The following is a 15,527-nucleotide window of genomic DNA, read 5'->3' on the forward strand; positions in this document are numbered from 1 at the left end:
GCTCAGTACTACTCAGTATATGGATAATCCAGACACCCTCACAAAAGATCCAGGTGCTAATAATTAACCCCCAACTCATGACTGGAACTGGGTGTTCTTGTCATGAGTCCTGGGATCCTCCAGAAATGTATATGCAGATTAGGTACAGGACAACCTGGTTCAGCTCTACTGCATGGGCAGCACCCCACTAATACACACCAGGCTGAGAAGACAGAGGGGCAACAGAGGGATTCTGGGTGAACTGTTTGGGGCCCTGCTTGGTGATATTTGCCAGGCATTTAAGGCTGATGAAGAAACAGGAATCACTAAAAAAAGGAAAGAAAGGCACAGCTCAGCCCTGGGAGTGAAGACGAAGTCAACATTTATTCAGTGTAGCAGATCACCACAATTTCAAAGCATTGGTGATCTTTCTGCATTCAATGGGCACTACTATATATTTTATTCAGATGGGCTGCCCTAACTTATCCTTATGGTAGGTTCCCATTAGTATTTCCACTTGGCTAAGATCAAGTGATCAGCTGACAGCCTGATCAATGCCTCAATTGCTTCCCAAAACAGAAAGACTTGGGAGTCGACTTACTGGAGCAACGAAGGGTATGAACATTTTTGGAATAAACATGCAGAGGAATGTGGGAGGGAGGAATTAAGAGGGATAAAATTTATAGTAGGGTAAAAGTCAAGGAACAAGTAGCTGTAGTAAGAATGTATATGGATTTATTAGAGGCAGAAGTGGATGGAATTGCATGTGCAGAGTAACGCGCATGGAGAAGGTGTGGGACAAATGTATTTGGATGAGGTCAGAGAGGGCACTAGTTGTGTGTATTGAGAGCACGTAAGTGGAGGCTAAGTGGGGTGCAGCACCTCCCATCTGTAATCCAGCTGGGGCCCCACTGGGGTCTTCTATCATACCATGGGCAAACAAGGCAATGTAGCAAATGTAGCAATGAGGGACACCTGTCCACACACTGCCCTCATGGTGTAACAGATGTGAAGGGAAGGGGCATAGAGCTGCAGAGTACTAAGATGACCAGGTCATCCCCCCATCATGATCCCTGTGTTGCAGGACTCTCAGGCGTCCTGCAACTGAGAGGAAAAATAGCAGGAGAGACCCCTAGTGGTGAAAAAGGGGAAGCACAACTGCCAGTCACTAGGACTGTGCAGGTGCCGGTTGCCCCAGCAACCAGGGAAGCCGGGAGCCAGGAAGGGGCAGAGCTTAGCCCCTCTTAAGCCCAGGCAGAAGGCCAGGCGTTCAGCTCCTCCCTGGCAGCCACAGCTCTGTCGGTGAGCTGGGCAGCAGAGTTAATGGTGGCGGTTTGACTGGCTGCAATGATGCGAGAGGAAAGACAGCTTGGACAGAGGTATGGCTGAGAGTCAGCACTGTGTGGGGTTTGGGCTATAAGCCGGTAAGCTTCTTGTTATGTTGTAGCCGGTTGGCTGACTTTTTTGGTTTACTTATGTTTACACCGGAGGACCGGGTGAAGCTGTAGGGGTGTGAGGAGGCCTCATGGGAGCTCCCCAATAATCTGGGGGTTCCTGGTGCCCAGAGGGCACAGCAAGTGGCGTCAAAGAGGGCACGGTATTGTTTGGGGACATGGCGGCCCAACCCTGAGTTAGGGAGCAGCGGAGAGCCCCGATTAGGGGGTGCGAGGAACCCCTGAGTCAGGGGGCAGCGAAGAGCCCTGGCGCTGAGAGGCAGTGAGGAGCCCCTGAGTTAGGGGGCAGCGAAGAGCCCTGGCGCTGAGGGGCAGTGAGGAGCTCAGAGTGAGGGGGCAGTGAGGGACCCTGAGAGTGAGAAGGGGCGTCGAAGAGCCCTGAGGGCAAGCAAAGGGCCAGGACCTAGTACCATGGCCCTAGGGAGAGCATTCCAGCACCATCTGCGAGGCTTGGGCTGCGGTGCAGGGGAGGAAAAGGAGCTGCAGACAGCGCCCCCTGCCATTGGGGCGTGTATAAATGGGCAGCTTCCCGTTAAGTTTCATCATTCTTCACTTATAAACAAACAAAATCAAGATGTGGCAGGCGAGAATAGGCAGGCGGTGGGCCCATTGCAGGAGTCCGGAGTTGCACGCACGGAGGGACTTCAAAAACGAGACTTCTGTCACACCCTGATGGTCCTAGGGGAGGTGCAGCCAGGCCCAGGTTGGAATTAACCTAATCAGAGACCTCCTAGTGGGACCGGACGCATCCAAATCAGTGACAAAATCTACCCGAGAGTGCTGAGAGAATTAGCAGAGGTCATTTTGGGTCCCCTGGCATGGCTCTACGAGCACTCATGGTGTTCTGGCAAGGTGCCAGAGGACTGGAAGAGGGCCGACGTGGTCCCCATCTTCAAAAAAGGCAGGAAGGAGGACCCAGGAAACTATAGGCCTGTTAGTCTTACCTCGGTCCTGGGGAAGCTCTTTGAGAAAATTACCCAGGAGCACATCTGTGAGGGACCAGCAGGGGAGTGTATGCTTAGGGGCAACCAACATGGGTTCATCAGAGGCAGGTCCTCTCAGACCAACCTGGTGGCCTTCTATGATCAGGTCACCAAATCCTTGGATGCAGGCGCTGCAGTGGACAGTCTTTCCGGATTTTAGAAAAGCCTTCAACACTGTCTCTCACCCCATTCTCATTAAAAAAATTAGGTGACTGTGGTGTCAATCCCTACACGGTCAGATGGGTCGCCAATTGGCTGAAGGGCCAGACAGAGAGTGGTGGTGGAAGGGTCTTTTTCAACATGGAAGGATGTGGGCAGTGGGGTTCTGCAGGGTTTGGTCCTCAGGCCTGCACTGTTCAACATCTTCATCAGCACCTTGTTCAAATTTGCAGATGACACTAAGCTGTGGGGGGAAGTGAGCACACTAGATGGGAAGGACAAGCTGCAATCAGATCTGGACAGGTTACAGAGGTAGGCGGATGAGAACAGGATGGGTTTCAACACTGACAAGTGCAAGGTACTGCACCTGGGGAGGAAGAACCAGCAGCATACCTACAGGCTGGGGAACTCCCCTCTCGCCAGCACAAAGGCAGAAAAGGATCTTGAAGTCATTACTGACTCAAAGATGAACATGGGCCACCACTGTGGGGAACAACAGCCATAAGCTGTGGGGAACAACAGCCATAAGCTGACAGAGATCAGATCCAGGCTGGATATCAGGAGGCACTACTTCACAGTTAGGGTGGCTAGGATCTGGAACCAACTTCCAAGGGAAGTGGTCCTCACTCCTACCCTGGGGTCTTTAAGAGGAGGCTAGATAGACACCTTGCTGGGGTTGTTTGAACCCAGTACTCTTTCCTGATCTGCTCAGGTCCCTGCTGACCCTACTAACTATGAAACTAAGATGTGGTTGGAGAGTGATCGTGGATAACAGCAGGGGACTTCACCTGCATAACAGAAGTGGGTGACAGAACAGGGAAAGGAGGAGATTGAACTTTAGACAGTTCATCCAGACAGTTTCTTTCCACTGCGGTCAGTTCCAGTTAAAACTTTCTCCCCTGTCCACAGATCTCTTAGTGACTCTTCTTTTATTACACTTGGTAACAATCAAGAATTGACTGTGTTTGTATCAAAAGAACTACAGATAACGAAGAAAAAAAAACCATAACTAGGACATTTATTGATCACTAGATGCTGAAGGCAGAACTAAGTCTTGGTAAGAACCCTGTAAGAGAAAGAGGAATATGGAGATTAAATGTTCAACTGCTACAAGATGAGAAGATGTGTCAAGTGTGCACAAGACAGGATGAGGGGTGGAGAACACTGAAAAAATATTTTAAGGGTACCAGAGAATGGTGGAAGACAGGGGAGAAAAGGATGACAGAATTCTTCAAGGAAAGAAGGTCTAAGAATCATGGGGAAAAGAACGAAAGAGTTGAGAGAGCTACAAAAGAAGATGCAGGAGCTGCTAAAGGAAGCCACAGAAGGAAAACAGGTATGAAAAGAACTATAAGAAACAAAGCAAAAGATAGAAAGCTGGCTTACAAGAAAGATGAGAGAATGTTTTTAGAATAAACCCTGGGTGGGAGAAAACAGAGTGTTCCCAAAACTTTTGGGCCAGAGTGAAGACAACAAAGAGAGCTAAAAACAGGGCAGAAAGAATGTGGTACTGGGTGGAAGAGTAGACGGAGGTGTTGGAGGCAACAAGATTTCATGAAGAGCTGTATCAGAAGAAGGAAATAGACAAAAGAAAATGAAGGTTTTGCTGGAAGAGACTGAAGAGAAAGCAGAAGAGGAGGAAACAAAAGAGGATGGAGGAAACAAGCTTAAAAGAATGCAGAGGAATGCTTAAAATCTGTTAAGAGAGGGCAATCAGGAGTAGACCAACTACCTATGGACTTTTAAGAGAAAGTTTGGGCATGGAGAGGGAGGGATATAGTGAAAGTTTTTGAGGAAACAGCAGAAACAGGAGAGTCAGGGAAAGATTTTACAAGAGGCATGGTGATCTTACTCTAAGAAAGGGGAAAAGGAACTCCTGAAAAAATGGACACCAATTACACTTGTTAATATGGGCTATAAGTAGGGATCTACCTAAATTGTGACAGAAATGTGCTGCACAGAGGGTCTCTTAATCTTGCTCTTTTAGCCATGCAGCACCCCCGCTGCTGATTGGTAGAGGGGCCCTGGCGGTCCTGCCACTCACTCCTGATCAACTGGAAGGCAAAAAACACAGTTTTAAATATGCTGTGGTTTTTGCCTCCCGGCCAATCAGCAGTGAGCAGGGGGCCACTGGGGTCCCTCAGCTACATCAGCAGCAGGAAGAAAAAGCCAAAGCATATTTAAAACTGCATTTTTTGCCTCCTAACCAATCAGGAGTGAAAAATCGCAAGCAGCAGGGCCACTGGAGCCCTGCTGCCAATCAATGGCCAGGGGTGAGGGGCACAGCAGGAAAAGCAAGATTAAATGGAGCTGCTGCCCAGTGTACTTCCAGCACAATTTAGGTAGATCCCCAACTATAAGTTAATGGCCAAGACACTGGCTTTCAGGATGAGCAAAAACCTCCAGAAGATGATACATGAAGACCAAGTATAAGCAGTACCACATGGAAAGATCTACCAAGTGATCAGAATGATCAGAGAGATGCACCATCCTACGTTAAAGAGAGGAAAGCAAACAGTTAAAAAACCCTAGATTTTGAAAAAGCATATGACAAAGTAGATCATGATTACATATTCGAGGTGCTAAAAAAATAGGGTTCCAAGAGAAATGTCTATGTTGCATAAGATTATTGTACAGAGAAGTGGAGAGTTAAGTCCAAATTAATGGGTCTCTAAACGTGGCTTTTAAAATCCATACAGGGGTGAGACAATGGTGCCCCCCATCGCCACTACTACGTGTGGCATGAAACGGTTAGCATAAAGAATATGAAAAGACAAGATCATAAGCAGAGTAAAAATACTGGGAGAAGTATTATACATAGATGATATAAATCAGGGGCAGGCATAATACAGGCCACAAGCCAGATCCAGCCCACCAGACCATTCTAACCAGCCCCAGGGGCCCCTAAAAACTTAGAAAATTATCTGCCTGTGGCTGCCTGTCTAAGCTCACGAGGTGACAGCAGCAGCAGGACACAAGGCAGCAGCAGCAAGTCATGGCTGACCCCACCTCCAGCCCCCAACCAGAAACCTCTGCCTAGCGCCAATGATTGCCCCAGTCTATGAGGGCTGGTTCCTGCTGTGTTCTGCAGTCCCAGCCACATCCCCCATATCCCCACACACACACACCCACATGGCTCTGCCACCCTACATACACACCCACAGCCCCCACACGCACTCTGTTTCTCTCATTCTTACCATTTTCCTCAATTTCTCAAGATCCTTCAGGATCTCCATCCCTACTTTCCCCATTTTCTACCTCTGCATGAAACTTTCCATCCTGATGTAAATGAGAGTTGCCACGCCCATGGACACTTTAAAGAGATCTGATAAACTCCACATTTCCTCAAAATTGCAGCTGCATGAAAATTGGGTGATACGTGCTGCTTTTCCTTGCTCCATTACTGCCTTGCATAATATTTCACGTACACAACCAGGCCCAAGTTCAGCAGCACTCCACCCCCCAATCTCTCTTGCTTTGTATAGTTCAGATCTAGCTAACCTTTCTCTTTCGGCATTCCAGAAGAGCGCACACATTTCCCTCAGTACTTTTGATACCTACTGCCACTTTGGTGGAATTACAATTCCCATACACAGGATAATTGGCAGTAGCACAGCTTTACCTGCAGCCACTTTTCCAGCAAAGGACAGTGTTCTTTTGGACCATAACCAAAGTATTTCCCATCACATTTTCCTTTGCTGTATTACCTTTCTCCTCAGTGTCCACTGAGATCCCTAGCGCTCAGATTTCTCTCATTGAAGGCCCAACTTCTCCAAGTCCTTCCAGTTCCCCACTTCCATTATGGTGCTTTTTGATCCATTTAGTTTAGCCCCCATCACTTCTCCATACTCCACAGCACCCTTTCCATCAAAAATCTGTCTCTAACTACTACATTTATATCAAGGGTGGGCAATTATTTTGGCAGGAGGACTGCTTCATGAGTTTCACAAGCTGTCAAGGATGCATGGGTAGCCCTGCCCCACTCCCTGGTTGCCATCCTGGACCTAGAAGTCCTGTCCTCTAGCCCCTAACCTTTGCCACTGGAAGTCCCTCCCCCCTTGCCCCTGGAAGTAGTCCTTTCAGCAAGGGGGTTTGCCATCTTGGAACTGGAAAAACAAAACAAAACAGGGCAGACAGACTAGGGCTGATGAAAAACTTCATAGAAGGACAAATGAAGGGGTGGGGAGCGGTGGCTTGTATACAACCAAAAGGAAAATGTGTTGACCTAGTGTGGATGATTGTAAAAAATACCTGGTGATGAGAGGTGCGATACAGAGAGCTTGACAAGCTCATTAAGGTGCCCAAGGGAGTGGTGCAGGAAAGAAGAAATGGTGGGATATGTGTTTTGGGACTGTACATATGCAAAGGGAGTATGGGAAAGAGTCTACCACTTTCAGTGTCACCAAAATAAACCTCTTGTTAATGTGGGAGATGGAACTATATGGACTCATACAAAAAGGGACCAGAGGAAACATTAAGGACTTTATTAGCATGTATTAAAACTAGTAGATGGAAAGTAAGAAACCTCTGAGTTTTAAGGGTTTGGCTTTCACTGAAAGAGTACCTGAAGCTGAGGCTGCACGAACTGAAATACTACATCAAAATTGGGACAAGGAAGGGATTAGAGAAGAGGAGGAAAAAGGACTGGACATACTTGTTTCACTAAACCAACAAAGACGACTGATGGGAGAAGCAGAGGGTTTCAGGTGGTTAACTGAGGTCATCATTTTTCATGGGGTTCTGTATGAAGGAAAAAAAAGTTCTAGCAAAGGTTTTGTGAGAAGTTGGTACATGTTGTTTAAGGATTTAACATACGTAGTTCCTAGGCCTGTGCAAAGCAGCTAATATTTGTTTCAAATTCAGATTCAGCCGATTCGGGGGACAGTGATTCAATTTGGTGATTCGAATCACTGCTGCCAAATCTCTGAATCACAAAGGCCTATCCCCTGCCAGCTTTCCCAGCCCGGGAATGGCTGTCCCACCCACCCTAGCTCCCGGCACTTAAAAAAAGCCTGAATCCAGAAACACTGGGTGCTGCCGGGCAGAGGGAGATCCCCACTGCCCCATGCTGCATAGGAGGCTCTGCCACAAGCCCCTCGACTCCCCCACCCCCTCCATGGCTGCCCCGCCTGCCGCAGCTCCAGCCCTTTAAGAAAAAAACAGAAAACAAGAAAACCCCCTGGACTTAACAGTTCCTGCCGGCAGGGGGTGATCCCCACTGCCCCATGCCACGTGGGGGGCTCTCCACAAGCCCCCCGAAGTCCCGAGGCCACTGCAGGTGCAATGAGTCTGGGGGTTTTTTTTCTTAAAAGGGCTGGAGCTGAGGTGAGCAGGGCAGCTATGTGGGGTTCGTGCAGAGTCCCCCATACAGTATGGGGCAGCAGGGATTATTCCCCCACCAGGCAGCACCCAGTGAGTGGGGGCTTTTAAAAAAAAAAAAGGGCTGGGAGCTGGGGTGAGCGGAGCAGCCATGGAGGGGATGGGGGAACGGGCGAGGGATGGGGCCTAACAGGGGTCTCCCCATGTTCCCCTCCCCCAGCCCCCTCTCCTCTGCCCCTACTTACGAGCTCCAAGTCTGGCTCCAGCTCCCTGCTGCGGGAGGCAGGAACCTACAGCCCAAATCACTGAAGCTCTCTGAATTTTTTCTGAAGATTCGGAGAGCTTCGAATCAATTTGGACCTTTTTATTGGTCCCCCGATTTGATTCGGATTTGGAGATTTGACCGCCAAATCTGGCCTCCAAATAGAACCAGCACCCAAAGCTTTGCACAGCCCTAGCAGCTGTATGTTTTTGGATATGTGGCTGTTTTTGCAATATGAAGTTTTGGTAAAACAAAAATGCTCAATATGTGAAGCTTTGCAAGTGGGTTTTTAATAAAATTTGTAATTTTTTGTTTTTAAAGGTTCCCATCACAATGTTTGTCCAATATAGGCCATGTGTTTTAGTCATGCTCGGTGTTGGTTGCATTTAATCTAGAGGTGTACTGATGCATTGGTCCGATATCAGATCGGTACAGATATAAAGAAAATGGTCTATAACGGATATTGGCCCAATGGGGCCGATAATTTGATCAATAAATGCCCGTGCTGCACACAGGTGCAGCAAAGTACAGAACAGAACAAGCAGCATAGAAAGTTGCCTCTGGCTGGTAAGTTGGAAGGGAAGTCCAAAGGGGAGGGAAGCAGCGTGGTGGGGCAGATCAACACCCCCACAGTAAGGGAGGGGGGAGGGACAGGTGCTGCCCAGTGGGGGAAGCCTCCCTGCAGGATGGAGGTGCAGCTCATGGGGTGGGGGTGGCTCCCACCACTGCTTACAACCGAGAAGGGCAGGGGTGGGGGCTGGGGTGCCCCTGGATCTGCGTGGTGCAGGGCAGGCTGAAGCTGCAGGGTGGAGCTGGAGCCAGCACTGCGCAGGGCTTTTCTTGCCAGGGGCTGGGCTCACAGCAGGCTCCAGGGGTGTTGGGAGGAGGCTGCAGCTAACCCAAACTTTGCTGCAGCTCTGCTCCCAGCCCTGCACCGCCACCCAATGCAGCCCTGGCTTTTTCAGGCACCTGGGTAGAAGTGGGACATTCAGCCAGGGCTGCACTGAGTGGCGGCATGCACCTGGGAGCAGAGCTGTGGCAAAATTTGGGGTGGCTGCAGCCTCCTTCCAGAGCCACTGGAGCCCACTCCAAGCCCAGCTCCCAGCAAAAAAAGCCCCATGCTGCCAATATTGGATCAGTATCTTCTGATATACCTCCTTAAATATCGGTATCGGCCCCCAAAATCTCCATCACTGCACCCCTAATTTAATCTACTTCATAGTTGGTTTCCACTACTGAGCACATGCTGCTTTTGGCAGCAGTTTAACAATAGACAGTATATTTCAATGAGGTGTCCTTGTATGCAAATGTATCCCCGTATCCCATCTCTGACAGTGACTGTAGATGCTTCAGACAGAGAACATTAAACCTGGTTCACCTAGAGTGATCTATCCCCTCTTATATGACTGTTCAGTGCCCATGGTACTTTGGCAGAGGGTGCTTCTAAATAAAAATGATAGTGGTTTAAGTTGAAGCAGTAAAATTTATAAACATGCATTGCAAATGAAATACTTAAAAAACTGCATGCTGGACAGAACTACAGTGCAGACTTATTTATCCAGACAAGTGGAAAACTGCCTAGAGAAGTACGTGTCACACGAGTAGAGTTTAATACTACAGAAGTGGCTCTGCTGGGTCTTATATTATTTTGTTCAAAGGAATACTGTTATTTTAAAAATTAGAACTTTATTATGGGCCTAATTCAACACCAAATAAAGATAACAGAAGACTTTTAATAACATGTGGGCACTAGATAACATCTTTGGTGTCCACTTCAACTTTTCTATTGATGCGACAACATTCAATTTTAAAAAAAATACTGTAGTGAAACCCTTAATACAAATTACCGTGGGGTAGACTACAGCTGAAATCATCAAAAGGACAACCCTTCAATATGGGAGTTGCAAATATACACATACACAATATTTTGTGCCATTCAAATGTAATTTTGTAAATAAAACAACTGTAAAGGGGCAAATACTACAAATTATCATCTTACTTGATTTAAGTCCAAATATTTAATTTTCCAGGTTGTTTCCTTTTACCTCCAATTTTTCTTTCCTCCCTCCCTTACAAAACCAAAATGATGTGGTTTATATCAAAATAAGAATCAAATTGTGTCCCTTTTTACTTAATCTCCAGGAAAAATAAGTTGTTCAAATCATGAGTGCAAAGACAATAATCATTTATACCTACATTCTAGACTACCTTGCAGTACAGAGACAGACAAATTATATCAGCTGCAAAAGTAAGCTAAATGGAGAAAGATGAACCTAAAACACGAGCAGTCAGCAACATCTCCTGGCAGCAGGCCAGAATAACCCAGCTTGGCTCTGAGGCAAACCAGTGCTAGGACCCGCCTGAGATGATGATGACACCCAGCTGCATCATGGGTCAAGTCTCACAAAAGCCCCCCACTTCCCTGGGCTGGATCTGGCCTGTGGTCCATAGGTTACCAACCTATATTACAATACAGATAACTGCTCATGCTTAACCCAAGCAAGATCTTTTGAGTATAAACAGTACTAAAAGATGAGACCATATTAAATTTATCAATGGTTTTTGAACATAAAAAAGCCAGGACTTGGCTCTCGCATAAGTTTCCCAAAAATGCAGATTATATCGCTTCACATAAAATGTCCATGAAGAACAAAATTCTGGTTCCTACCGATTTCAAATGGGACCAGAAATTGTTTGCAAAGCAAAATGCAAACATAGGTTTTAAATTATAACATTTCTAATATCATCAATATGAAGTAACAAGGGATTATTTAGGTTATTCTCTTTTAAACCTACTTAATTTTTGGTATTTCTAGAGGAGAAAAAGGTTAACAGGCATTTCCTAACACCTGACAAACTTCATTGAATATCATTTTTACTTTATGGTGCATCTCTCTCTTACTTCCTCAAACACTCATTTTGGAACAGAGTAGTTTTTAATTGCTTGTCTTTTGCCTTTCAGTGTGTACAGATATTTCCTTGTTTCCTTCTTTCTATAACCATTTTAAAATGTATTAATTATAAATCTTTTATTAAAGAAAAAACAGACCGAAATTAATGCATACCTACCGCTTTCTCATTATGACTGTGATTGCCAGGTTTGACTGTTCCTCAACAAATCTCCACAACTTTTTTATGCTTTTTCTTTCTCTGACTACTGCATACACTACTGCTATTACAAACTACTTCATCCTTATAAACAGAAACAGAAATATCTTTTTCCAAATTTAACACTTTAAAAAAATATAAGGAAAGGTGGTATACTTTTCTTCTCCCCTCATTCAAGACCGATGCCTTCATTATTGTTCTTCTCCTGAATGTTTATGCTGCTTGTTCACTCATTGGGAATTTTAGGATACTAACATTTAGCAGCCAACAGCCTTAAAACAAGTACATTATGAATTTAACAGGCCTCCAGAACCTGATTATTGGGGCAACTGTAATTTATTTTGTATGTTACTACTGCTATTCAGAAGACCCATGAAAACTCTCACATATAGAAGTGATCCGTGTGTTTTAAGACATGCCACCACACAAAATAAAGCAGACTTGGGAACCACTGGTCAACCAAGGGTGTGGACACACATAACTGAACTGTTCTCAAATGTAACTTTTTGGGAACAGTTCACAGCTGTGTGAAGTACTGTGACTGGCATCAGGGGTGGGAGTGAGTACACAGCTCAGCATGCTGTGCAATGGGTGAGCCAGTGGGGGATAGAGGGAGGGGGAGTACTTGCATGCTTGTTTGGGAGGTACCAAGAGGGGACGCTGTCACTTTTTTGCTTCCCCTTGGTTCCTAAAAGTGACTTTAATAAACTTCAACTGCTTGCAAATGACCAAACTCAGCAGTGTTCTTGCCTGACTTAACAGCCTGACCCTCCATTTTTTTGTTCTCAGGGGCTGGAAGGGCATTATGATGGGCTGGGGTGGAGGAGGGAGCAGTGACTCAGCTGGATCTTAGAAAGGTATCTTTTATGGAACAAACAGTGCAAGGGAGCTCATTAATTTAAAAAAAAAAAAGGGGGGGGTCAACAAAAAGAAAAAAAAGGGGGAGGGGGCAGTGGAATTTCACTACATAAAACAGCCAGTTGCAGCAGTGGGAACAGGAAGGGAGGAGGGGGAGCAGCACTAAAGTGTAGGATGCTTGGAGAATTAACCAGACCTTTGTTACAGAACATTTAAGGAGTCAACATGTAACCCTGAACTAGTTCAAAATAGCATTTGATTTTCCAAGCACATTTCTAAATCATTCCAGGCAGATTTAAAACAGTTTAAATGGGTTTATATGGCTGTCCACTTCAGGTTTGACTCTCATTTCAACTGTTCTAAATGTTGTGTGTGTCCATGCCTCAATATACAACAGATTTATTTCATGTTGGGTATATTTTTGTAACTGGCTGAACCTTTCCTAATAACCCAAGGTAAACCTACCACAGAAAATAAGAAAATTCTGTAATGTACCAAGAAGCACCAAGTGCAAATTTACAAATTAATTCTAGTAATAACAATGTACTTCCATGTCTGAAATAAGTAATAACAGAAGGATGGAAATGATTTCTAGTGATTTGTGTGTTATTTCAGAATCTGTTTTCCCACTCCTGTTTTTATATCATTCCAGCTCAAAAAAGACAAATTTCAACATTGGAAACATCTCTTGTAGATGAGACCATCAAATCTGTACAGCTATAAACAAGAAAATATTAACAAGTGAGAATGCAATCAGAAATACCACTAAGGGCAAAGACTGGAAGTGAAAAGAGACTGCTAGGCATTAGCAATCAATTGCTCTTATGAAGAAGGGAAATCTTATCTGCAAATATAAAACATTTAGCTACTGAAATGAGTCAGTTTGCCAAGTCAAGCAAGCTTCACAGAGCTTTTAAAATGACAAAAATGTAAAATCCAAGGACTGAATGTGCAAAGTGAATTTAAAAAAATAATCTGGAGCCTATATATATATTACTACTTTCAGTAACAGCATCAAAAGAAAAGAGGAACAAACCAAGGCAACAAGACATTTCATAATCTACATTGACTTTATAAACAGATACTGGACAAAATTTTTTCAGACAAAATTTGGACATTCCTTCTGCCTGCTGAACTAAAATGAAGCATACTATAAGATGTGACCTTGACATACTCTTCTTTCCTCATGCTGAATTGAATTTTCTCTTTGTTCTCAGTTTCTTTATAAAGGAAGCCCAAAGCTGTTCTTGTTGAAGTTGTATACAGAGCAAATTTCTATTCTGAGAGCTTAATTTATATTCAGAGAGATTAATGTCATGAGAATGAATTAGGGGGAAGTTGGTATAAAATGGTCATTCTGTATGCACACATACAAGAGAGAGAGAGAATACAGAATGACCATCTTATACTTGGGGCGGGGGGGGCAGTAAGCTTAGGGCTTGGTTTCTTTAAACAATTCTGTATTCATCCATAGTGCTTGCTGCAATTTTTATGCCATTTTAAAACAGATGTAATCTGGAGCATTTACGTGATTTTAGTTTATTCCTCTAGATTTTCTGAAATAAATTGTGCAATTGTTTCCCCCTGAATTTGGTCTAGAGATTTAAAAAAAATTTGTTCTGTAGTAATAATATATATTATTATTCTTATATTATTATATATATTATTTCTACAGAACAAAGATTTTTCTCACAACTCTGAAAGATAACTGAATTAACATACTTCTATTTTGTAATTTACATAATATAAGGTTACAGCTATATCAGAAAAGGACTCTAATTCATTGCAAAGTAACAAGGATCCAGAGTAGCACTGTTAGAACAGGCACTCTTTTGCATATGGTGATGGTCAGTCATGTAGGGACAAAACTGGATAATCTTCCTGGTAGCCCTCTTTCCATCTATAATGCTTAACACCACACGTCTAGCAAAATAACAAGTTATGGAATGTACTCCACCTGTTGGCCTTCTAGCCAACACTAAAACTAATACTCTGCCTGAAGTTTTTAAAACCAATTTTAATGATGAGAAGACTTGTCAGTGGCTATCACTGTTGAAGGTTGTCCTTTAAAGCACACCAATTTTCAGACAACACACCTTTTAATAATATTAGCTGCTTTCGATGCATTTATTTTGCTATTTATCTCTGCACTCTGAGGATAGTTTTACATTTTTTCTTTAATATAGGCTTCCAATTAGCATTTTAAGCCCATACAATTAAAAAATAGGAAAAAAAAAAAAACTCTACAGCTGGACCAATTGAAATCAAATGAGAAAATTGATTACCCTTCCCCATCTAGCTTTTATATTATCATGCACTAACTCTGTTATAAATCCCACTAAAATATCGTGGGAAGGCTGACCAAAACAAGCTACAGCAGAGCTAGCAGCTGCTCCTGTAATATAAATTACAATGATGTTAGATCCACATGTTTAACTACCTGTTCCAGAAATTAGATTAACAATTGATTGTAAACACATCGTAAGATGCTATCTTTCATTCAAACAAGCATTCTTAAAAGCTGTAGGATTATTTATAAACCTCTGCAAACCTTTTCTGTTTGATAGGCATACGGGTAGAAAAACAAGTATTAATAAAAATGCAATTATTAATCTGACAGAAAAGTGACTTTTTGCTCGACCAGTCTAATCACTTCTGAAAATCATTTCTATCTATAGCAGTACTTCTATAAACATTTCCCCCCCCACATTATATTTATGTAATAGTGAAATTCACTCAACAGTTGGCATAGCCTCAACTAAAGACAACATTTCTCTGAAGCATTCATAGTCAAATCCTAAATAAGAATGACCGGCAAGCATCAAATCTTTTGGGACGATAACCCCGGCCACTTTTTCTCCAGCCCTCTTAGTTCTAAATCAAAAGGCTGAAAGATCACAATCTGTACATGTATACACTTTTGATTCATACAAGCAATAGAAGGTCTCCAGAGGCTGTCTTCAGATGATAACCAGAAAAAGGTCTGACTACCAAAATCAAGGAGTTCTGGAAAACAGTGTTAGTCATTGTCCAAGGGTCCTGTGCATCTAACATCCCATTCTGGACCATGCATGTTTTGTCCCCTTCCTGTCACATGAGTAGCTCACATTTGAGTAAAAGCCTCTTTTGAAGTTCCTTCTTTCTTTCACTTTAAACAGAAAATAAATCAACCAAAAAAGTAATTCACCACAGCAATTAGTTTTATGTCCCAACATCACCAGCACGTATCTGCTCCATTACGCTTAATTTTAATATTATAAAAGCCTGCGTCTGTCTGTCTGTAATGTTTTATTTGCACTCCAATTCACTGACAAAGAGCCAATCAGAGTGCAAACGAGTGTTTGAACAGGAGCTGGTGGCGCACCGCCATGATGGTGGGGACATGGGTGGGGGGGTGGAGGGAAA

General features: G+C 44.0%; 1 protein-coding gene across 2 annotated transcripts in view; it reads right to left on the minus strand.

The window, feature by feature from the left end:
• The window catches only part of PRKCZ (protein kinase C zeta), a 203,897-nt gene that overhangs the window by 120,278 nt on the left and 68,092 nt on the right, over positions 1-15,527 (minus strand). Inside the window, exon 2 of one of the 2 annotated variants that reach the window (XM_019541287.1) lies at positions 7,221-7,315. The exons of the other annotated variant lie outside the window; for it this stretch is intronic. Within the exon in view, the coding sequence (XP_019396832.1) occupies positions 7,221-7,302 (82 nt within the window). The 5' untranslated portion in view covers positions 7,303-7,315. The remainder of the gene's footprint in view (positions 1-7,220; positions 7,316-15,527) is intronic. 2 annotated transcript variants of the gene reach the window in all.

Source organism: Crocodylus porosus, unplaced genomic scaffold (genome assembly GCF_001723895.1).
Source record: "Crocodylus porosus isolate Cpor-Errol unplaced genomic scaffold, CroPor_comp1, whole genome shotgun sequence".
Classification (NCBI taxonomy): domain Eukaryota; kingdom Metazoa; phylum Chordata; order Crocodylia; family Crocodylidae; genus Crocodylus; species Crocodylus porosus.